Source organism: Notolepis coatsorum (genome assembly GCF_963971535.1).
Source record: "Notolepis coatsorum genome assembly, chromosome: 17".
NCBI lineage: Eukaryota > Metazoa > Chordata > Actinopteri > Aulopiformes > Paralepididae > Notolepis > Notolepis coatsorum.
This window is the reverse complement of record NC_140181.1, coordinates 65,046,857-65,071,254: the sequence shown is the minus strand read 5'-3', so window position 1 is coordinate 65,071,254 and position 24,398 is coordinate 65,046,857. Positions and strand designations below refer to the sequence as shown.

Below are 24,398 nucleotides of genomic sequence, written 5' to 3'. Positions count from 1 at the left end.
AACCACCGGTTAATTCGCGATTTTTTATTGGTTTGTCATGACAAACCAATTACATAATCCAACATATGTGTAAAGAAACAACATATTCCAGTTAACGGTATATTTTTTTTAATTATTCGTTACGGCGAAATCAATACTTCCATTTGTATAAATTAGGTTAACTGGAGCTTAGTATTCCTGCTTGCCTGAGGGGCTTATCGCGGCTCATGCGCATGCGCGCGCTCGGCCAATCAGAGCAACGCGGAAGGGAAGGTTGCTTGCCGAAAGGATACAAGCGGACAGGACCTGTTCGCGTCATTGCTTTACCCAAACGGTGCATGCTACCGCGTTCTCGTTTTGCGCTCTGATTGGCCACTGATGTTTCTGGTCGCACCAATCGTGTGACGGCAAGTTCTTTCCCCCCGGTTAAGCTTAGGCACTCTTTCGAAGTTGGTTAAGGTTAGAGTTTGTCTTAGAGCATGGCGATAGAACGGTTAGGGTTAGGGTTATGGTTAGGTGCTGGTCGAGGCGGAAATGGGCGCGTCACACGATTGGGCGCACATGTCACATGACCAGAAAGTCAGTGGCCAATCAGATTCGCAAAACGCATGAACCGTTTGGGTAAAGCATAGACGCGACCTGTTCAGGCAAATGGGGCAAAACGGGATTAGAACACAAGCAGATAAATATTGATAAATGTAAAAAATGTTGGTCTGTCAGACGAAGGACAAGTAAGTTCTGTCAGCTTTTGGATATTAGATTTAAGCTCCTCATCAGGCATAAAAGGAAAACAAAAATCAATGGACAATTATTTTGGATTTTGGCAGGTATATCTGTATCCTTGCTTTTATGTTTTGACTGTGGGTGACAGGTTGACCTAGAAGCAGATAAACTGACCAATAGCTAAAGGTTGCTGGTAAATACCTGGCACTGACAGGAGGATGTAGCCTATTCCAGTGGTGAGGTGACAATTAGTGCTGGAGTGCCTTTGAGCAAGGCTCTAAACTATGAACTGCTTCAGGGGCACTACACAAAAAACAAATGCCTTGCCTTGAGTAAAATAATCAATAGCAATCCAATCTTCACTCATCCAACCATTACTATGAGGTCTATAATGGTTTTAGAATTACATTATAAAGACAATTAGGCTATACAATATAAAGAGACACAACATCCATAATACAATTTCCTTGAGTTAAACTTAAACATTTAAATTAATGTTTTTCAATGAGCGGCCTATATGTCCTGTTTTCTTTAGAGTAATCGTTTCACCCCATCAATGCCAGGTGGTGGTCTAAATGCAACACAAAGCAACATTGACTAAAGTTCATAACTTCATCGCACATTAACAAACTTTGCGGCTGTCTGATGTTGCCATAATTTCCATGCACTTCACAAGGAATATCACTGGGGGCGCTCACATCACACACAAAGTCCGCCATCTACTCGAAAGTCACTGCTCGAAACAAGCATACAAATCATGTGGGAACATACTAATGAGAACAAGTACCCATGTTTGCATCTTTAATCAATTTACCGGAAATTAGTCAATTAACTAACAGTTGGGGGGATCGAATAACTCAACCTAAGCCGACTTCCCTACATGTTTCTGCGCGACAATGAACATGCTTGGTGTTTCTGATGTAGAAGAGACTACATTTCCCCTCGAGCCCCGAAACATCAATTTTTCTTTTCAATGCAGTTTTTCCTTCTCGTGCATTTGGCTCAGCTGTACATAGCGCGCGACTGCGCAACAGCAACCTGGTTGATACAAAAAAATATCGAGATATTTTACTTGGGTGCCATGCAATAGTTTTTAACTGAACACGTTAGATAAAGGTTGTAAACAGCGCTAATTTAAATATCTCAGCCAAAAAAGCGTGCCCTCTTTTTCTGCGTTTATTTGTATTATAAGCATTATTTATGCAGCATTCTTTCTTTTAGAAAGATGTCTAGGCGTTTGGCTGTGTGTGTCTAGTACGACTCGACAACTACGGATAAGTTGGATAGAACAGTAAAAAAAAATCACCATTATAAAGGAAGTCATTTAGGCTGCGAACCCAAATTGATCAACTCGACACTACAGCAGGCTACTCTAGTTGCGTGAGATTACCATCAACTCCCATGTGGGGCTAGTTGGCGAGACGAGCGTTAGTGCCAACGCCTTTTCCTTTCCCGATCCAGTCTCTGGCTGCTGGGGAACTTAACGCACCGAGTGAAGCGATTTATTTCGTCAACTTAATGAGCAGTTCTGCCGAAACGAGAAGTGACAGACAGTAGTTATTAAACATGGGTTGCACGATAAGCACCGAGGACAAAGCTGCGGTGGAGAGGAGTAAAATGATCGATAAAAACCTACGGGAAGATGGGGAGAAAGCCTCCAGAGAAGTGAAACTGCTCTTACTTGGTAAGAACGTTAAGCGTTATTTGTGTGGATTTCTAAATGGGCATGATTTGCAATGTGTCAACTTGTTTATTGTAAAATGATTGACATGCTTTGCTGTTACCGGTTAGCTGACTTAGTTTTGGAGTCCTGCAATATATATCTATACTATAGGCTATAGCCCATTTGAAGAGATACAATTCCTGTTAATGCAATTTACATACTGTAAATCACTGCTTCTATAGTCCCCGCACGTACCATCCCCTTCTCCACCTATATTTGGTTTTAGGCTCCTAAAGAATATAATTTCTCAACTAACTCAAGGACTACTTGTGTGGATGTAGGTGAACATTACTTTTTGTTAAAGCCCCGATACATTTAGTAGGCTACGGTGTTAGGGGTTGTCGCCTTCTCACTTTCAACTATGCAACCTTGTCATTACATCAAACAAAAAACACTTGTTTTTTACGCAATGTTACTCTATTTCCAAATGCGCTTTCTTTTTTTGTTTTGTTTTGTTTTGTTTACAGGCATTATGCATACATATAATGTCCAGCACATTCAATAACCTGTTCAAAAAAGAAAAACAAAGTTCATACCCATGTATTAACCCACCTGCATATTTGTACGTCACAGTACGTGTATTAATTATATGGCAGTGAAATAATGCATTGACCAGGTGCATATAGAGATAGTAGGCCTCTGGGTTGAAAACCCTGACCTGTCCTGAAGCTTTATTCTGAAAAGCATACAAACGTCTATACAGGTACATCCACAAGTTGATGAATGAATGAATGACCTTTATTTATAGAGCACCCTTCACAGCACGAATGCACAGGGTGCTTTACACTACAGCTTAATATAAAAACACAATAAAAACAAAATCAGAAATAAATGACAACAGACAAACAGCAGTTAAAAACAGTGAAACCAGATAGAAAAAGTAGAATAAAAGAATTTGGATAAAATCATGAGTCACTCATTAAAACAAATTAAAACAACACTATAGAACAGAAAAAGGCGCCTATGTGTGATTAAAAGCCTGCCTGAACAAATGTGTTTTTAGTTGTTTTTTAAAAGAGTTCTCAGAGGGGGCAGTTCGCAGGTCCAGGGGGAGAGCGTTCCAGAGCCTTGGTGCTGTCACCTCGAAGGCTCGATCACCCCTTGTTTTTAGCCTGGTCCTGGGGATCACTAGGAAGTTGCCACATATGTTGGGTGTGGGTTGTTGCACAGTGGTACAAGCTAAGATGACATATATCGTGGAGGCTGCCATCTTAATGCCCCCAGTCTGTTGGCAGGCACCTCTGTGTGATCTTTGCTGACATTACAAGTAATGAGATCAGCCACCTGCCAGAGGTGAACCAGTCTTTTAATCTACTTACTAGGCACCTGAAACAAATGGGAACTTCAGCACATCAGGAAAGAAACAAATCCAAATTTGATTAATAAAAACCCCTCTTATTGCATATTTATGTTTAGGCTAAACAATGCTCAATCTTTGCCACATATGGGTGAAAAACAGCATTACTGCAGACAATAGCAGTAGCGTATCATGCTAATAACATCATCTAGTCCTGTAATGCTATGGGATTTCAACACAATGAAAAATGGAAACAACATTTCACTCTCTATTTGTCCACCTATCACAAACACACATAGTCCGGAGACTCCGGACAAAATAATATTTTCACCTGTGTCCCACACAGTGAGGGGTGCTGCTGGCTCTGGTCAGGTGTAAAAGTACATTGGTTTTAGTCCATCCATCCCTCAGAGGTATTTATTTTTCAATGGGAGCTGTGTCATCCAGTATGACAATAGCCTAATCCACAAGGCAGTGTAAGTGGTCACGTAGTGGTTTAAAATGCATTAGCCTGTATTGATTAGAGAGGAACGTGGTATCTGGCTACCACCAGGCTATAATAATACTCGAGTATTGTGGGGAGACCAATGGCATGACGTCTGAGATGGCATTTTCACCAACGATAGTCTCATACTCAAGACTCTTGTATTAACAAGAGTCTGATGGCAGGCTATTTGAAAGCTATGCAGACAAGGCATTTCAATATCATGATTTATTAAAACCCTACAGATTCCTTTGGTGAATTATGGCGCAGGAGGCAGGGATTTTGCCTGCTTGTGTGTTTGACACGTGGCATGTACTGGAAGCAAGGCCAGATTAAGACTTCAGAGGCCCCTGGGCCAGTTTCTTGTGGAGGCCCCCCCCCACACACGTGCACGCACGCACAGTGGCGTTTTTATATGTCACTTTAAAAAATATATAGAATACCGTAATTCCTCTAATAGTAACCCCGGCTTGTATTTGTTTCAACTGTAGTGGATACCAGGCTTGTATTAGGAGGAGGCATGTATAAGAGAGAGGCCTATATTTCAAATTTTCGTATCTCTTTTATTTTTTTTACTGAATGAATGAATGAAAACTTTATTTAACAGATTGCAGAATGGGTACAATACAGTACGGCTCAATACACACAATTGTTAAGGCAGGGGATGCAGACCAGAGAAAGACGTTTGTCTTGTTTACATCAGGGTCCCCCATTTTCAATTCATATAGACATTTATGACATACACAACATACATGACATTTATGGCATAGGGACATATAGGTATTTAGTACTAGTACTAGTGTGTAGTGTGGAGGCCCCTAGTCACGTTATTTCTAAACCTAGCCGCATTTCTGGCAAGACGCTCTCTGATTGGCCGATGCCTGTTTCTACACTGGTTAAGCTTAGGCACTCTTTCGAAGTTGGTTAAGGTTAGAGTTTGTCTTAGAGCGTGACGGGCTGACGGCAAGTTCTTTCGACGGTTAAGCTTTGGCACTCATTCGAAGTTGGTTAAGGTTAGAGTTTGTCTTAGAGCATGGCGATATAACGCCAGGTAGTTTGCAGGCTGTTTGACGAGGAAATGGGCAAAGACACAGCTCGTCACGCGATTGGGCAAACATGTCAGTGGCCAATCAGAGAGCGTCAGTCAGTGCCAATCATTCAGTGTCACAGTATGACATCGATCTCCAAAATAAGAAAGAAAAATAAAATAAAATGTGGGGCCTCTAGTGACGAGGGGCCTCCAAAAATGTTTAAAATCAAAGTAAAAAAAAAAATAAACAAATATTTGGGGCCTCTAGTGACGAGGGGCCTCCAAAAGAAAAGAAAATAAAAGTAAAAAAAAAAATTATAATAATTTGGGGCCTCTAATGACGAGGGGCCTCCAAAAGACCTCGAGTGACGAGCGGCATCCAAAAAAATTTAAAATAAAAGTTAAAAAAAAATTAAAAGAAATGTGGGGCCTCTTGTGACAAGGGGCCTCCAAAAGGCCTCTAGTGACGAGTGGCCTCAAAAAATAAAAAATTAAAGTTAAAAAAAAATAAAAATAAAATTGGGGCCTCTAGTGACGAGGGGCCTCCAAAAAAATAAAAAATACAAAATAAAAAATAAAGTTTAATTTTTTTTTTTTTTTTTGAGGCCCCTCATCACTCGAGGCCCACGGGCCGCGGCCCGGTCGTTAATCCGGCCCTGACTGGAAGCAACAAACCATGTGGAACATAACATAACCTAATCTGACAAACTCAGAAACACCTTTAGCTGTATGAGATAGTAATATGAGACTATCTTGTGGATGTCAGTATGAATCATGAGAATGAGGCTCACAGGCCTATGACTGAGGGAAAAATGCCACCAACTCCATCCTATTATTTGGCGTTTGTGATGTCTATATATAGATAGTTATTCATATTTATTGTTATATTGTAGAAAATAATGTGTCCATTGAAATGTCTGTAAAGTCTCAATGACATTGAAAATGAGGGTGACCGGTAGGGATGGGTACCTTTCACATTTGAACCGGTACTGGTACCGGTACCTGTGAATCGATACCGGTACCCAACGGTACCTTTTTTCGGTACTTTAGTCTCAAGAAATTTTATTTACCTACCTCAGTCGTAAAAAAAAAATCCAAACTTCAAATAACTACAATTTCGACAGTTTTCGGCTTGTCATTGCTCCGACTGCTTTGTTGTTGAATCAAGTCAAATCCTAGGTAAGCATATATTGTGCGTGTGAACGTTGACATGGAAAAAAAAAAGTAAAAAAAAAATTAATAACGAATTTTTTTTTTTTTTTTTTTTTTTTTTTTTTTTGGTTTCTCACTTGATTCGATACTCGGTAGTACCGACGTGTTTCGGTTCGGTACCTCAAAAGTACCGAATTCGGTACCCATCCCTAGTTGACCGGTGACCTCAATTATCTTTTTGAGAATAAATAAAGGTTTTCATTGATAGAGCGGGGGTTCAAAGGATTGCTCTCATAGGGCTGGATGCTAAGTATAACTAACTCAGAAGATAAACGGTACTAAACCCTAGTGATCTGTCTTGACTTTCATTTTTGAAAGAGGCTATTCTCATTGGCACACCCAAGCAACTCTCCGAGGCCAACAGCATTATGTCCCACCATCAACGGTCAACCCATCACTACGTCCTCTGTTGTCACTAATCTTGGTTTCAAATTTTATTCCACACACTCATTTCAATATAAAAAAATACCTGAAAAACCTCCTTCCACCTCAAAAACATAGCCAGGCTAAAGCCATCCCTCTCCAAACCTGACGCCAATGAACTGGTCCAGAGAGACTCAGCAGCCGCCATCACCCCAGTCATCACACACATAATAAACCTCTCCATAAAACAGGGACACGTCCCCAAGGACTTCAAAATTGCGAGAGTAACACCCCTGCACAAAAAGGGCAGCAAATTAGACCCAGGCAACTACCGCCCTGTTTATATCCTTACCTCCATCTCGAAAGTCATGGAAATTTTTTTATACGAACAGGTCGAAAAGTACCTAGCGGGAAAAAATCTAATCTACAAATTCCAATCTGGCTTCAGAACATCCCACTCCACTGACGCATGCCTTCTCTATTTAAACGTCCACATCAAACAAGAGGTGGAGGCGGGCAAATACTGCGGCATGGTCATGCTGGACCTACAAAAGGCCTTCGACACTGTCAATCACACCATTCTGATTGACAAGCTAAAAGCAATTGGTTTTGATAGTCTATCAGTGAGCTGGATGCAATCCTACCTGGAGGGGAGAGAACAGATGGTGGAGGTAAACGGTACCCTACCCCCCCCCCCCCCCCCCCCCCTCACAGTGAGCTGTGGTGTTCCACAAGGAAGCATACTAGGACCGCTACTGTTCCTAATTTATGCAAATTACATGTCGTCAGCTTGTGACTGCAACTTGTTCCTGTTTGCGGACGACTTAGCCCTGCTGGTATCTGACAAGAACAAGTTACAGGTTGAAAAAACCCTCAGCTCGGAACTAGGGATGGGAATCGAGAATCGGAATCGATTGGGAACCGGTTCCTAATTGTCCGATTCCTGGAATCGCATGCCTCCGTGACTATAGATTCCTCTTATCGATGCCATTATTTTATTTAAGTGTATAGTTAATTTATTTTTTACAGTTTTTGTATTTTTCTGACATGGGGGCTCAACAATAAATGATAAATTACAATCAGAAATGTCAAGTTGCATGTTGTTATTCTAACCAGCTTAGTTCTGTTGCATTTCCAATTTATTTATTTAAATTATAAATGTATCAGGAATCGATAAGGGAATCGATAAAGAATCGGACCGATAAGCAGAATCGATAATGGAATCGTATTGATAAAATCTAATCAATTCCCATCCCCACTCGGAACTAGGCAAAATCGGCATATGGCTCGCTGATAACAAACTACCATTCTCTTCGGTTCATATAACAAACTCAGCAAGACCGACGGCTTCTCAGTTACAGTGGGTGACAATATTGTCACAAGGAAAGATGAAGTTATCTACCTGGGATCCATCCTAGAGGCAAATCTTTCCTGTGACAAAATGGCATCCAATGTAATAAAAAAATTCAACCAACAAACTCGATTCTTGTACCGGATCTCCTCTCTGGTAAACAAGAATACCCTGAAGACTCTGGCAGGAGCACTCATTCAAGGGTACTACGACTATGCTTGCACCTCATGGTACCAAAGCACCTCAAAGGCGCTAAAAACTAAATTACAAACATCTCAAAACAAACTTTTTCAGACTACTGCTTGACCTTACTCCTAGAACCCACCTCACCCCTGCCCACTTTGACAACCTAGGATGGCTTAGAGTAGACGACAGAGTACAGCAACTTGCAATGGGCCTGGTCTACAAGATACACTACACGACCAAGGTACCCATGTACATGTCAAAATACTTCCCAAAGGTCAGTGAATACCACGATCACAACACCAGAGGGAGCTCCACAAATCATGTTAAACCCAGATTCGGCTCAAACAAGGGACTAAACACGTTTCGCAATTATGCCACATCAATGTGGAACGCCCTACCCAAAACTGTAAAGTAATGTGAATCACTACCCACTTTCAAAACCACTCTCAAAGAACACCTACGGGAGGCTGCAATTCGAAACTGGCCCTGTAAATGTCCTAACCCAACCCCCTCCAATGTACAGTAAATTACCATGTATGGTAGGGGTGGGAATCACCAGTTTCATCACGATACGATACGATATCGATTCTTTGGACAACGATACGATATTTCCCGATATCACAAAGTCTGCCACGATACGATTCGATTCAGGTGCCTGCGATCGATATGAGGCGATATTATGTGCCCATTTAACACAATCAGTCACATTTAGATCAACTAAAAAAAGGCTACGGAAATATCAATTGATGTTTTTATTTTTGAGCTCTTCCAGACATTTAAATGAAAAACAATCTATTGTTTTTAATACAAATAGACCTCCTGTTAACTTTTTATATATTGAGCTTTAAACTTTAAGTAAAATGTTTTGGAACTCACAACACGCAAGCTAAAACCCTTTCCTCTCCCAAACTTCCTACAATTGTTTTATGTTGCATGATGATCATGAATACATATATTATGTATTCATGTTTAACTATCAACATTATCTGTCCATCCTCAGTAACACACACACACACACAGAATGCCCCTCACGCAACCCAGTCCCCCACAGAAAGGTAGACTGCCCAGTGCCCCCACCCTTGCTCTTTCCCAAGTCCCCTCTCCTCTCTCCTCTCCTCTCATGGTTAGCTGCAGTGCTTAGCATAGTTAGCTCACGCTAACGCAACGTTCATTTCGGTATTTAACGCGACATATTGGGCATAAAGGAATGGAGAGGATGGAAAGCATGTTAGATGCATTTAACCCCTTGTGGGGAAAAAACAACAGGCACTTATTTTGGGCAAAATAGGCGGACTCTGAAGCAATACTATCTAACGTCTACACACGGAGCTGCGCTGAGCTTGTTGTTCCGGCCGGGCGGAAATGCTCACGAGGGGATTTTCAAAATAAGAGTATCGCAATATGAATCGATCTTTTTACGTTGCATCGATCCTATTTGATTATTGATAATAGATCGATATATCGATCTGGATCGATGTATCGTCCCACCCCTAATGTATGGTTGTCAATATTCCAATGTACAGTTTTGCTTGTACAGTTGTACAGTGTGTGTCCCCCACCCACCCCTGTATCGTCCCACCCCTACTGTCTATCTGTATGTCGTGTATGTCATATATGTTATGATGATTTGAAAATGGGGGACCCTGATGTAAACAAGACGAAAGTCTTTCTCTGGTCTGCATCCCCTTAACAATTGTATGTATTGAGCTGTACTGTACTGTACCCATTCTGCAATCTGTTAATAAAGTTTTCAATCAATCAATCAATCAATGCAAAATTTGGTAGCTGACATTAGCTAAAATCTTTGGTAGCTTGCAGTATGTTAGCGTTAATGCTAGCTAATAGCAAAATAGGATGTGTTAGAAACTTTGTATACATGGGTCAGACTCAAGTGTGCATGTGCATCAAGGAGGCAAAAGCGAACGTAATCCTGGTCAGAACAGCGGGGCAGACCACAATATATTTGCATTTGTTAGCCATGCTAGCGATCTAAACAATCAATCCATGCCAAATCTAGATGTAAAAGGTGAAAGACTGACACTCGCAGCCATGCCATGGTTTCTCCATAGCGCCTGTTGTATTTTTTTTAGCGCCGCAGCTCACGCAGGTAGGGGGCAACTCAGTCAAGTGATTCAGTGGGTCCTATTGCTGATTGGCTCCAACACAGTATATTTATAAACAAGAAACCTGTCTATTGTGGAGTAGATTAGGAGAACTAAGTGGCACCATTAATGAAAGCAGCCATGATACAGTACTTAACACAGTTCCCCACTGCAAGATTACCGTACTACAAACCAATGAGAGCGGTGCCTGGTGCTGGTGCTGTTTTTCGAGACGGGCATTTTTTAAACTCTCAGCCAATTGAATGGCTGCCTCAGGATTTCCACATTCTTGTTAACCCAATTCTTGCAACAAGATGTTCCCCAGACCTAGCATGAAGCTTGACGAAACGGAGGACTGGCTACGCAAGATTACACATTCACTGCGACATTATAGGAAAGGGAGGCTAAGCCCTCCCCTTTAGGGCCTTCAACTTCCTGCATACAAAATCTGTATGCTGCGCCCGAGAAGCTCTCTCACACACTACACACTTTGCATCAAGAGCTAACAGTTCTTTAATGTACCATGTTCTAAATTTGTATAACCATGTAACACCTCTCTTCCACAAGAATGCCAACCATGTTGCTTTGCTCTGTGGTAGTAGTAAACACAGAACACAATGGGCCTCATTCATGAAATGGTCTTTACACATTATAGGACCTTTTTAGCCCTCAATTTAGTCTTACAGGAAAATACTGATGGCTCTTTGTAACACATTAATGCCTACACATCTATTGTGTACCTCTTGTAACTGGCGATCACCCAGGCTTGCAAAGACATTAATGTTACAAGAGGTAGCAGTAGTTGGGCATTGCTTCCTGTTTGTAAGACAAAATTAAGGGCTAGCAAACTGTTTAAGAACACATTTGTGTGTAAGAGCATTTATTGAATAAGGCCCAATCATTTCAGAATCTCCCATTAATTAACACTCACTGGGTTCTGATATGGTAATTAAGACTAACATGGAGTATGGCTGACATTATGTTTGAACTATATTATATTGTGAACAATTATGTGAAGCAGCATTTTCACTCTGAAGGGTACCATTTTTCACTCATGGGATAGATGTATCATGGGATGAAGGTGGTGCTTTGTCAGTTGTGATTGGTGCATACCATGACCTGTCAAATGTGTCTGGACAAAGCCAAGCCAAGAAATGCATTCCCTGCTATTACCGAGCCATTCGAATCATTGACTGCCTCACAGCTTGGGGGGCACTTTTTCCAAGGTGTTTGCATTGATGTCAAATCAACTACATTGTTACTACACTTGTACAATAAGACCATTTGATGTTTTGCTTCTAAGATAACATGCTATATTTAGCAGGTGAGTCCTTAGTGGAATGATTGTTGTGAAACTTGAAATACAGTAGTACATGAATAAGCGTTGTTATGGTATCTAACTGAATTATTGGGCTATGGTACGGATGGATCCCATGGGAGGGAACTCGTCAGCTAATGAGGATTAATTGGAGGACGATAAGAAATGTATTGCAACAGTACAATGCCGGCTACAATCTTGTTGAATGGAAACATTCATTTTTTGAAGTCAGACCACAGAGCAGAAGGAAAAGCAATTTTCCAGGCACTGCCCTCTTCTTGTCTGTGTTGGAACAAGAGAGTTATAGGGAAAACAAGAGGAGCTTGGCAGCCTCTCTTAATGCAAAACCACAACGCTGGAAGGCTGGAGCACCCTTCCAATGAAAATCGCTTCCCATTTGACCACGAATAGGGATTCACACAGAATCTCCATTCAGCATTCTTGTTAAATGAGGCTTGATTCAAAGTCTTATACTCTGTGACCGTACTTCTAGATGGGGTTTGGATGACACTGCAAATTGGAATCTGACATGGATTTGAGTAGAGTTGGTTTTGTGAAATGGCAGAAGGCCATGGTTGATGCCTGGCCAAAAATACCATGAATGAGAGAATTAGTGAATGAGAAGGTTTAGAAGAGGGGTCATACGTTATACTTTGTCCTCCCCTGCCTGCCCCGGTCCTGGCATAAATCTCTCTCTCGGACACCAGTCTGAACCTTTTATTGTATTGTAAAAACATCTGCTAAGTATCTCAAGTCTATTAAACACTGGCAACATTTTCATTGGGGGGGGGGGGGGGGGGGCAATATGAAGACAATGTAATTTGCTGGGTTGACACCACAGAAATGGATTAATGTAATATATTGATTTTATCAACTCCGTCACCTTGTTTGCAGGGCTATAATAACTATATTCTATATTATAGCTATGGATGCAATACTATGGCCCATTTGACATCGAGTATCTATCGTTCAATATGTGAAAAAGAAATAATTTTTCCATCCATACATTACCTTTTTTCTACCGTGGTGAATATAAGTATGGTTTTAGAGCGGTCTATGGTAATTCCTGGGAGGCTAGTAATAGCCAGCAACGTGTATTATACTAAATCCATTGGCATTTCGTCCCAACACACGCTACAATAAAAAAATCAAATGCATATGATAGGTATTATGTTCCATCATGAATGCATGAAAGGGGGGGGGGGTAGTTTCTGATTAATTGATTGTCAATAACGGCATTCGTTATTACAACAACATACGCTGATCAGGGCGATGGCTATGAAAACAAGGCACAATCAAGCTGAAATTGACGTTAAATTGCTCTTACCTGTGGCCGGTGGGATTCCAAAAAGAATATTCCAATTATTTGATTGCCATCTGGTAGATCGTATGTCCATTTGGCCCACGACATAACCCACCACAGCATAATGAATCTGGGTCCTGAAAACTATTCAATGCGATCGGGTGAAGCCCTAGGTTCAGGTTAGTAGAAAAGAGCGCCCGGAGGCATTTCATCAACGCACAGCTTTACACAAGGTTTAAAATGGTGCTTGATACCGCCGCCTGGTAGGATGCGGCCGGTATTGCACTTTAGCAATCTCAGACTCAGCCCCATGATAACACCAGGCTCCCTAGATGGATAATGAATGGAAATATCGAATAAAGAAATAACAATCAAATAACGAGTATACTCGTTGTTGGCGTTCAACGATTGGCGGCCAATAACGTGTATAATCGTCGTTGGCGGGGAATGAGTTAATGTAGCTGACTGATATTGTTGTTATATGAGGAATTATTTTATGTCAAGCTTGTTACATAAGTTCTCTCTGTGCTCAACTAGTAGACAGTTTGAGTTGGCTGACCGATACTGGGTCTGATCAATTGGGAATATAAAGAGGAGACTTACTGCACAGTATGTGGTCCCAATGAGCCCATTTTAAATCAGGTGAGTGGTCAAGTGTTTAAAATTGCCATGGCCATTACCCCACCCCCCCCCCCCTCTTCAAAGATTATCTTGATTTTTGGAGCAATATCTGCCACCTTTCATATCATACCAATATATTCGCACTAGCTTTAAAAAGTACTCCGTTAGAGACAATAAAAGATGGCTAATCAACTGGTGAGATATTGGTAACGTACATGCTGATACCGATATATCAGTGATATGCCAATATCGTCTGACCGATATATACGAGTTGAGCTTTAGTTATTATTTGAAACAATCACCACATTCCAATTCTGAGTCCATGCTTATTTGATCAAATGGTAGCTAAAGTTCTAGCTTGCCAGCAAGGCTCTAACTAACTTTTTTCACTATTGTCCCGGAACTAAATTAATGTGGATCGTCCCGAATTTAAAATCTTTGTTTGTCCTAAATTGATTCAGTATTATAGCCTATATTGGCAGCCAATTACAATCGGAAACACAAGAGAGAAACATACCTACTGTATGTAATATATGTATTACCTTTGAGCTACAGTAAGTTAGCTTAGCTAACATTAAAGCATTTGCTGGTTATAACTTCTTTGTTTAGCTAACAGATCAATGCTGTTGACCCATATGTAATAAAATAAAAATAAATATATATATCTCATCTATTCTATACTGGTGTGTAGGGGTGGGACGATACATCGATCCAGATCGATATATCGATCTATTATCAATTATCAAATAGGATCGATGCAACGTAAAAAGATCGATTCATATTGCGATACTCTTATTTTGAAAATCCCCTCGTGAGCATATCCGCCCGGCTGCAACAACAGTAGCTCAGCGCAGCTCAGCGTGTGTAGACGTTAGACAGCATTGCTTCAGAGTCCGCCTATTTTGCCCGAAATAAGTGCCTGTTGTTTTTTCCCCCACAAGGGGTAAAATGCATCTAACATGCTTTCCATCCTCGCCATTCCTTTATGCCCACGTCGCGTTAAATACCGAAATTAACGTTGCGTTAGCGTGAGCTAACTAAGCTAAGCTGATATAGAGAACAGCAGAGGTCCACTAGGGACTGGGAAGGAGAGGGGGTTACTGCATTCTCGAGATAGCCCCACTAACAGGATATGGCCGGTACTGCACCTTCTGACTCCCAATATGCCTTTTCCAGCCAAAATACAGTGCTGTGATAGGATATTAACACTATGGTCGCCGAAAACGAGTTTTCACGTCATTCCGAGCCATGCTCATTCTTCCGAAGACGCCGTAACTCGTCTTTGATGTCAATATTTCAAAAATCTGTCATCGAAATCATATTTCCTTTCCGGAGCCCGGAGACACAGTGCTGATCTCCTCTCAACTCTCTAGCGGTTCAAGAGCGCCATCTGGTGGCCGATCGGCAGATCGCCAACCGGATATTTACCTTTGAACCGGTAGTACTCATCCAAATGTGGTCCGGCCACTCGCTATAGCTCCCGCGACTCCATCTTGAAACACTGGATAATAGATCGCTCGCCCTAACTCAATAAACAACGTTATTTGGACATATACTATTATACAACCTGGAAATGGATCGGGCATTTCTACATCCCATAATAGAAAAAAAATCTGTTCCACGCTCATCTGCCAGCGGCGCGAGGAAGCCACGGTAAGATTCACCGTTATTTTCTAACGTATTCTATACTAACTGATAGGGATGCCCCGATCACGTTTTTTGCCACCGATACCGATCACCGATCGTCGTGAGCCATATCGGCCGATACCGATCCGATACCGATTGTTTTTGATTAAAAAGAAATTAAAAATTATTTTATATAAAAAGTTTTTTTTCTTCTTTTTTATAAAATATATATATTATATAATTAGACTTGTACTTGTATTATCTGCGAGACATCGCCACCACGCACCAAGTCAAAATGCTCGCTATCTGCAAACAGCTCCACTGTCTGTGTGTACTCTAGTAGCCTCCAGCTCCAAAAAGGATTCTCCGGCGCTGCAGCGGGACCCTATTGGTAACGTTACTGTGCTTTGGTCATTTCACATTCAGCAAGCCCTCAGCTCGAATACGCATTAAATCAATGTTATAAGACATTGATATCAAGAGCTATCTGTAGCTACTGCTAGCCGGCTAGATGACGTTAAGACAGAACTTTAGTTCAATGGGACATTTCGTTTTGAACAGTAAACTAACGTCAGCTAACGCAAGCTAACGCAAGCTAACGGAGGTATGAACATGGACTACTAGACTTTCTGGATCATTTGTTGATATCAGGAGCTATCGGTAGCTAGCCGGCTAAATACCGTTAGACAATGCCTACTAAACGTGAATAGTTGACTGGGTAATTTTGTTTAAACAGTAACGATAGCTAGGTAGCTAACGTTAGCGCAGGTCGAATGCACTACAGACTCGAGCAGAGGAGCCGCCTCTCAGTCCTCTTTGTTTACAAACTCTACACGGGGCGGGCGGGGCTAGGGAGGAGGAGCAGCGGCAGTTTGCAGGTCGTGTGTGTCTGAGACAGACAGCGAGTGAGAGCTTCGCTTGATCGGTTTCCGCGATCGGCGAATATGACTCATTATCGGAATTCACAGATTGCATATTTATACTGAGTATCGGCCGATAACGATCGGTGGCCGATCGATCGGGGCATCCCTACTAACTGATCTGATGAACATATGACCCACTCTGGATGAATCATCTAACGCTGCCCACGGAATTATAAACGATCCCCCGCCCATCCGGTCAACATCAGATGATGCGTAGAAACTTCTAGAAGTACGTCCAGTTGAAACTTTTTATCTCGCACAGATTCCTACCAAACTGTATTTGATCATCAATATAATGCATTTAGGGCTATAAATCACGTTCTGAAGAAAGCTGCAGAAAACGATAAAAACATACTTATACTTTAGACCATATTTTAGTATGAATATGTGAATGAAAAAGTTTAACGTTGCTACACCCTGAACAATACATATACGACATTGAATGGGCCATAATAATGGCAATGTAGCAATAGCATTTAAAAATGTATAGCCCTGCAAAGAAGGGGAACTTCTCCATAGACAAATAGAGCTGGCGGAGGATGGTATATTAAGAATTTAACCCATGGCGATTAAAGTGTTAATATAAAAAAAAAAAAAAAAAAAAAAAAAACAGTGAACAGGAGGTCTATTTGTATTAAAAACAATCGATTGTTTTTCATTTAAATGTCTGGAAGAGATCAAAAATAAAAATGTCAAATGATATTTCCATTGCCTTTTTTTTTGTTGATTTAAATGTTACTGATTGTGTTAAATGGGCATATAATATCGTCTCATATCGATCGCAGGCACCTGAATCGAATCGTATCGTGGCAGACTTTGTGATATCGGAAAATATCGTATCGTTGTCCAAAGAATCGATATCGTATCGTGATGAAACTGGTGATTCCCACCCCTACTGGCGTGTGGATTCATCTTTGATCCTTTTAGTACAGCAATTAACCAGTTAACAATACCCAGGCAAAAAGGTAGGATGGCTGACTGTTATCCCATGATTTATGACGCAATGTTGCATCTACCGTTTTATATCTATGCCCGGGACGACGCATAGCCCAGCTCACCACCTGTGACTCTTCTCCGTCTTCTCTGGGCTGTAGTTGCTGCTGGTAATTGTGTGGTTGCACTATGTGTGCTGTACAGTACATAACAAACTGTTCTCATGCCAGTATAAAGTAACCCCAGATGGATTTATGCTTATGGAAATTAATGTCTTGCCATTAAGTTTTGTGAACAAATTTTCTTTATATTTCTTTTGACATGACATAAAACTAGACACACAAGCAATAACAGTAAATATCCACAATAAATCACAGGATTATACATTCCAGTATTTGAATCAATATAAATGTAGTTTACGAGATATATACATAATACTTGCAATACAATACAATACATACATTATGCTCTTGCTTGCTCTTCTTCCCCCCCCTCAGGACCCCCCTTGGATAATCCATCCATTATTTCGTTTCTAACCAAGGATTACAATTCATATGCTAACCTTTATTCTCTCCACCACTTCTAACCAGATTGCAATGCTGGCTTCATTGACACCTAAAATTCTTGCTGTAGATATCTCTAGATAAATCACATAGAGATAAGTAAGAACCCATACCTTCAGGCACATTTTATCCGGTTGAATCCAGCGTGATGCTACCATTTTAAGTTTTGTCATGCAGAACTAGGTCGGCAACAATAACAATTTAAAATTGTTGTAATATACAGTATATATTATTTATATATATATATATTTCTTGCAGATTAGCATTACCAGTAATATGGTGTGCAGGCCCAATCTGAAACCGTATTATCATACAACCAATAGCTTTAAATCTATGGTTTTATGAATTAATTAATGATACAGACCTGGATGGATGGTGTGTACTTTTTTTTATCTTTTTTCTCCCCATTTTTCTATTTTTCTCCCGTCCCCAATTTCGCATTGTCCAATTCTACCCTCCCCTGTCTCGAACGCTAGGCCATGCCTCCCACAAGCCAGCTGTAATGTGGACGAAGCCTTGCATCACGTGTCCCCCTCCGGTACTCGAGGAGGCAGCCGTCGCATCTTTTCACCTGCACAGCACGATCTCTCAGCGGGGAGGGTCTGCGTGGGAGGGACACGCCACCCTCGTCGCTTCCTGATTCTACTGCGCAGGCGCACCAACCGACCTGTAGGAGTCGCTGTCCACAACGTCCGATCCCCACCCACCAGCTTCCACCCCCTAATACTGCCAATTGTATTAGTATGAACGACCAGCCAAGCTGGTAGCAACGCCGAGAGCTGGGCTCGAACCCAGCATCTCCTGCGTTGGTGGCGTGCGCCTTGCCCACTGCGCCACCTAGCCGCCCCAATGGTGTGTACTTCTGTACTACAGTAAAAACGCCAAACAAAATGCCTTGGGCGAATGGGTATAACTAATATGAGAAACATTAGAGTGTACAGATAATGTAATGACAATAAAAATTTACATTTTAGTCAAGAGTTGACACAATTATTCCAGTGATGCTGCAAACTGTTATTGCATGTCGACTCACTCAATACTGCAATGTGGAGAAGACCATACCACAACAGCCCTATTGCAACCCATAAGTGAGATTCCAATTAGGCAAATGAGATGCCCTCTTTGTCCTTCTGTCAATGTACACAGTTCTGCTTCCTGGGCAAGAGAAAGGGTTGGAGTGGGCTTGTGTTTGCTTAGACTGCATGGTGTTTTTGTGCCCTCTGTGCTCTCTACTGCCCAGCACAGTATGATATCAGGGATTGCCCTAGTGGAAAACAAGTGGTTAACGCCAGTGAGCAACCATTTTCCTGTTTGTCTGATTCTCATACTGATGAAGGTCCTTCATGTGGACATCTGCTGGTGTTTTTTACTCTCAAAGGCTTTAAAGGCACTACGAGGATTTTGACATCAATAATATCATTGTAAATTCAATGTCCATAGCTTGGCAGGATTACTGCAGAAACATGTTGAGACCGATAAGAAAGACAATTGACCACGACGAGTCCATTGATATCCTCTATTTTGTATTGATATTGCGTGCGACCGGGTCGCCTGTACGTTAATGCCAAGCAAGCAGTGCAAAAATGCTTCCGCATTCGTCACCGCACGCTAGTGCGGTAAAGCGCCCTTCTTTTCAGACAAATGCTACCGTGCGTGCACCGGCGGCGGCGTGCTCGCTCAGGTGCGTGCGTGCGCCGGCGTGCTCGCGCGAGGTGCCCGCGCATGCGCATGAAATCCCGCCTTGGTTCGACACAATATATATAAGTCACCGCCCCTTATTCAGTATCTAGCAATAGCTCAATTGGCAAGGACACATGGCTGTGGATCCTATGGCTTGTTTGCTGGCGAGTTCGAATCCCATCGAAAATATTTTTTAACGTGATTTTTTTTTAACGTGTATTCTTTCGCCGGTTAAGGTTAGGCATGGTTAAGGTTAAGCTTAAGGTTAGGCATTGTTTCGGAGTTGGTTAAGGTTAGAACGGTTAAGTTTAGGCGCTGTTAAGGAGCTGGTTAAGGTTAGAGTTTGTCAAAGAGAATGGCAATATAATTTCTATGGTTAAGGTTAGGCATGGTTAAGGTTAAGGTTAAGGTTAGGCATTGTTTCGGAGTTGGTTAAGGTTAGAACGGTTAAGTTTAGGCGTTGTTAAGGAGCTGGTTAAGGTTAGAGTTTGTCAAAGAGAATGGCAATAGACAGCCTATTTCCGCGCGACCTGGGCGCTGGGTGGCGGAAAATGAAAGGCGCATTACTGCATGCCACTACGGTAAATTTTTGCACTGCTTGCTTGGCATAAAGCTACACGCGACCGGGTCAGACACACAGGAGTTCTGCTGAAGGCATTACAGTGTAAACGAGGCCTTTCCAAACGTAATTTGCTTCATCAACAAAAATAACTCTACATTCACGGTTAACAAGGCTCTTCACCCTCTTTTTCATCAAAACAAATCCTGTGCTGGGGGCTGGAATAAACGGAAAAGACATTAGTCTACCAATAGTTTGGACAATGGTCTCATTTGTTTACTGTAATTATACCAAGGTATCACAACCAATCTGACAATGATGTATTTTGTCGAAAATTATCCTTGTAGTAGCTTCAATAACTTTCCCTTTGTCACGTATGTATCCATGCTATCTAATCTCATCACAATGGCTTACATAGCTCTTTCTTTCTACTTCACTGGTTGTCTCACCGCTACTATCCAGGAACTCACATGATGTCCTCTGTCCTGGTCTGCTACAGCTGTCCTAGCAGCAGCATCTCTCAGGCTCCAGGCTCTAGCATTGTACTGGCTATAGCTCCCTGTTTGTGGAATCCTCCGCACATGGTAGTGGTGTTCATGTCTCTTCCTATGGCCCACTCACACTGTGCTATAAATATGAGCCAATGAGGAGGGTGTGATTTCTGAGGCAGAATCTACTTCTCTGGCTCACACACACATCACCAAACCCCTGGTCTGGTGCATCACACAGCAGCCAGCATCACTCACTCTGCCTCCACACAAACAACAGCCATTTAACCCTTTCACTACCACACTACATAATGTTAACCCTTTCACTACCACACTACAGTCTGTCTGTAGTGTGGTAGTGAAAGGTTAACCTGCAGTGGTAGTGAAAGGGTTAACCCTTTGTCGTGTGGCAGTGAAAGGGTTAACCTTCTGTATTGTCACATTGAAAGGGTAGTGTGGTAGTGAACGTGTTAAATCCATCACGAGGCTGCATCATGTTGTTGTCTTGATGCAAACAGACACACAGAATTCTATATGATGGAATTGGTTCATGGCAAGTTCAGCTGTGTATGAAAAACTGAGTTTATCTAGTTATGACTCCAGTGTCTTTTCAACAAATTAAATGCCTGTACTCAGTACTCGAGTTGTGAAAAAAAAACAGGGGGGATGGTCAGGGCTGCAGATCTCATGACAAGTTTGAGGGGGACGCAGAGTATGGGGGTCCGGGGGCATCGTCCCCCGGTAGAAAATGTTTATGATTTTAATACGCAAATGAAGCTTTTAGGAGTATTTCTAAACTAGAATTACAGAGTGGGAGTAGATACACTACTCTTGATACCACATAATTATTATTGGAGGGGACAATTCATATATTTCCTATATTTCACACATATGTTGGACTATGTAATTGGATTGTCATGATAAACCAATAAAAAATAATCGCGAATTATCCTATAGCCCTAGTTATGTACATTTCAACAAAGTGGAGCCGCAGGGGACTTCCATAACATACGCCTTCAAATCATCTTACCTTGACGATTAAAAGCCTCCACAATTTAGTAAACAGTGTTCCCATGGCTGGTGTTGATATTTTACGTTGCCAGCTTGTGATAATTTGTTGTAGCCAGCCAGCTCAATGCGACATACCCAACTAACGTTAATGCCATTCAGAATTTATTAACATAGCTACAACAACACACAGTAACGTTGATATAATTACATGCATCATTGTTTACAAAGGACTGGACACGGACAAGTTAAAGAGCAATCAATTAATTTAATATCAGGTAGTTCGAGCTGCCGACGATCTACACAGACAACAACAAACACAGAAGTTACACAAGCAGAATACATCACATATACTTCCGGTCGGGGAATTTCAAAATAAAAGAGCGACGTCTAAAAGCACCGTAAATATGTTTATTTTGTACATTATCTAACGTTAACACGAACCTAAACTAACTTTAGATTAGTTTAGGTTCGTGTTAACATTAGATAATGTACAAAATAAACGTATTTACGGTGCTTTTAGACGTCGCTGTTTTATTTTTTGATTTTGAAATCCACCGATCGGAAGTAAAAATTATGCTTCTTTTTCTGCTTGTTATCAATGGGTTGGTTGAGAAGGGAAGTTTTATCTATCATCTATCTAGGCTGTGCGTCGATGTTGCAGAAGCATAAATGCAGAGTGTCTACAACACCGTTGCTTTGTCGATGTTGTGGTGCAGTTGCTTTGAAGTTTCTGTAGCATGCAGAGGCCTTTAAATATTAGTCTCACTCGAGTGAGGAAGACCGCTGGTTCTCCAACATACAGCGGTGTGCTCTTCAGAATGTACCGCTGGTTCTCCAACATACAGCGGTGTGCTCTTCAGAATGTACCGGGAGAAGCGTTTACTGTACCCCGCAGACATAATAAGCATATAAGCAGTGCTTACTAACGTTATTAGTTACGTTATTTCTGACCGAATTAGTCATTCATTTGTCTGCTTTCGCCAACGGCAGCGATGTGAAAGGCGAAGCGAACTCCAGCAGTAGCGCGCTTGCTCCTGGGGCTGCCGCGGGGCGTGGCCGCGGCGGGTCACGTGCCTGTCGGGGCCAATCAGGCCTACCCCGGAAGTAGGAACGGTTGCGGAACAGCTACAGGCGCCCGGGCTGCCAAGGCACCATGGCTCTTACAGTAGGGTCAAAAGTGGTTGTAATGGAAGTCTATGGTCTTGTAGGTTAACAGTCCCAAGGGTTGGTTGACAGGTATGTACATAATGCAAGTCACGCGCAACACCTGTTTGAGCTGCGGGATGAGGCGCGCTTGTTTCTGACAGAATGCGTCCCAGCTCGCTGCCCACCTTTCCGATCCCGACTGGATAACAGGGCTAGCATATTTGTCTTGCATATTTGCTAAAATGAATGGACTTAATCTGTCACACACTACAAGGTGAAAACACAACCATCCTGTGGCTCAATGATAAAATACAAGCGCTCACGAGGAAACTCGAGCACTGGAGTAGAAATGGGCTGGATTTCCAGAGCTTAATTAATTTTAGGGGTGCACCGATGTATCGGTCGGGTATCGGTATCGGCCGATAAGTGCCTTGTTGACTGCAATCGGCCTATCGGCCGATAAGCTTGAATGTGCCGATGGCAGTAGCGATAAATATCCATCAATTTGTGTCGCGTCAAAAGGCAAAAAAAAATTCAGTCGCGTCGCGACCTGCACAACGCCGCCCCCGGCCCACACACACACAAGCTACTGCATCAAAGTTACTACTTATGATTAACAAATGCATTCGTTTTGTGGCATTAACGTTATATAGTTAGTGTTACACGTTCAATAACATCACATATTATTTACCCGAACGTAGCAAGCATTACTCGTTCATACTAGCTCAGTTCCTTCCGTTGCTCATAGAGCCCTGAGTTTGACCCATTCTGCAATCTGTTAATAAAGTTTTCAATCAGACACATGTATAGAAAGGCTTTGTTTTATTATAACATTCGTTGCAGTAAAATTATTATGCCTCGTTTAGTCATCCTGCGGAGCCAAAAGCTAAACGTCGGCCGCGCCGCCGTGGGGATCTAACGTTGTTGTTGTTGTAGACAGGCCCGGACTGGCCATCGGGAGCACCGGGAGTGTTCCCGGTGGCCTGGCCTGCACAGATTAAAAAAATATATATATATATTAATTTATTTTTTTTATTATTATTATTTTTTTCTTTCTGCCAGGCCATTGTTTCTAGTTGTGGCGGCGGCGCGGCGCGATAGTTAGATAACCTAGGTGGGTGGGGAACAACCAGGATTTCACTGTCTGCGACAGAGTTGGAGAACTATCTGACTCTCACCCTCACGCGGATCACACACACACAATGGAGCCGTGCTGCCGCTTGTGATTGGTGGAGGTGGGACCAGGCGATACAACTGATTGACAGCGGAGGCGGCGAATGGAATGGCAGACGGCACTCAGATGCAGAATAACAGCCAGGCAATGAGCCAGGTAGTGAGGGACTCGGGAGAGATACAGTAGAGCGAAAGTCAATTAACGTTGATGTCAAGATGGACAGTGGAAGAAAGAGAAAGGGTGGAGGAGAGAGGGATAAAACAAAGAAAAAGAAAGGCCCTTACAGGAGAGAGTGGTTAACTGTATTATAATAGTAAATAGAAAAATATGTTGTGCTCTTGCTTTTTTCTTTTTGAAGGTGGAGAGAGTAGCATTGCTAGTGCCACAACAGTTTTATTTGAGGTCCATAACAGTACATTGTACTAAGCAATTGTTGGCTCATTAGTTTGTGATTCACATGCACTAAAATTCACCAGAATGCAGGAAATTAAGTCTTTGTAACAAAAAAATTCCTGGTGGGACCCCCCGCTTAAAAAGTGGCCTGATTGGGGCTATATTTCGCGCTATATCTCCCGGTATGAATTATTTCCCCAGTCCGGCCCT

At 42.0% G+C, this 24,398-nt stretch overlaps 1 protein-coding gene across 1 annotated transcript in view; it reads left to right on the top strand.

Moving 5' to 3' along the window:
* The first annotated feature begins 1,761 nt into the window (after positions 1–1,761).
* The window catches only part of gnai3 (guanine nucleotide binding protein (G protein), alpha inhibiting activity polypeptide 3), a 75,405-nt gene continuing 52,768 nt past the window's right edge, over positions 1,762–24,398 (top strand). The window contains exon 1 of the mRNA XM_084333748.1: positions 1,762–2,386. Coding sequence (XP_084189874.1) covers positions 2,269–2,386 — 118 coding nt within the window. The 5' untranslated portion in view covers positions 1,762–2,268. The remainder of the gene's footprint in view (positions 2,387–24,398) is intronic.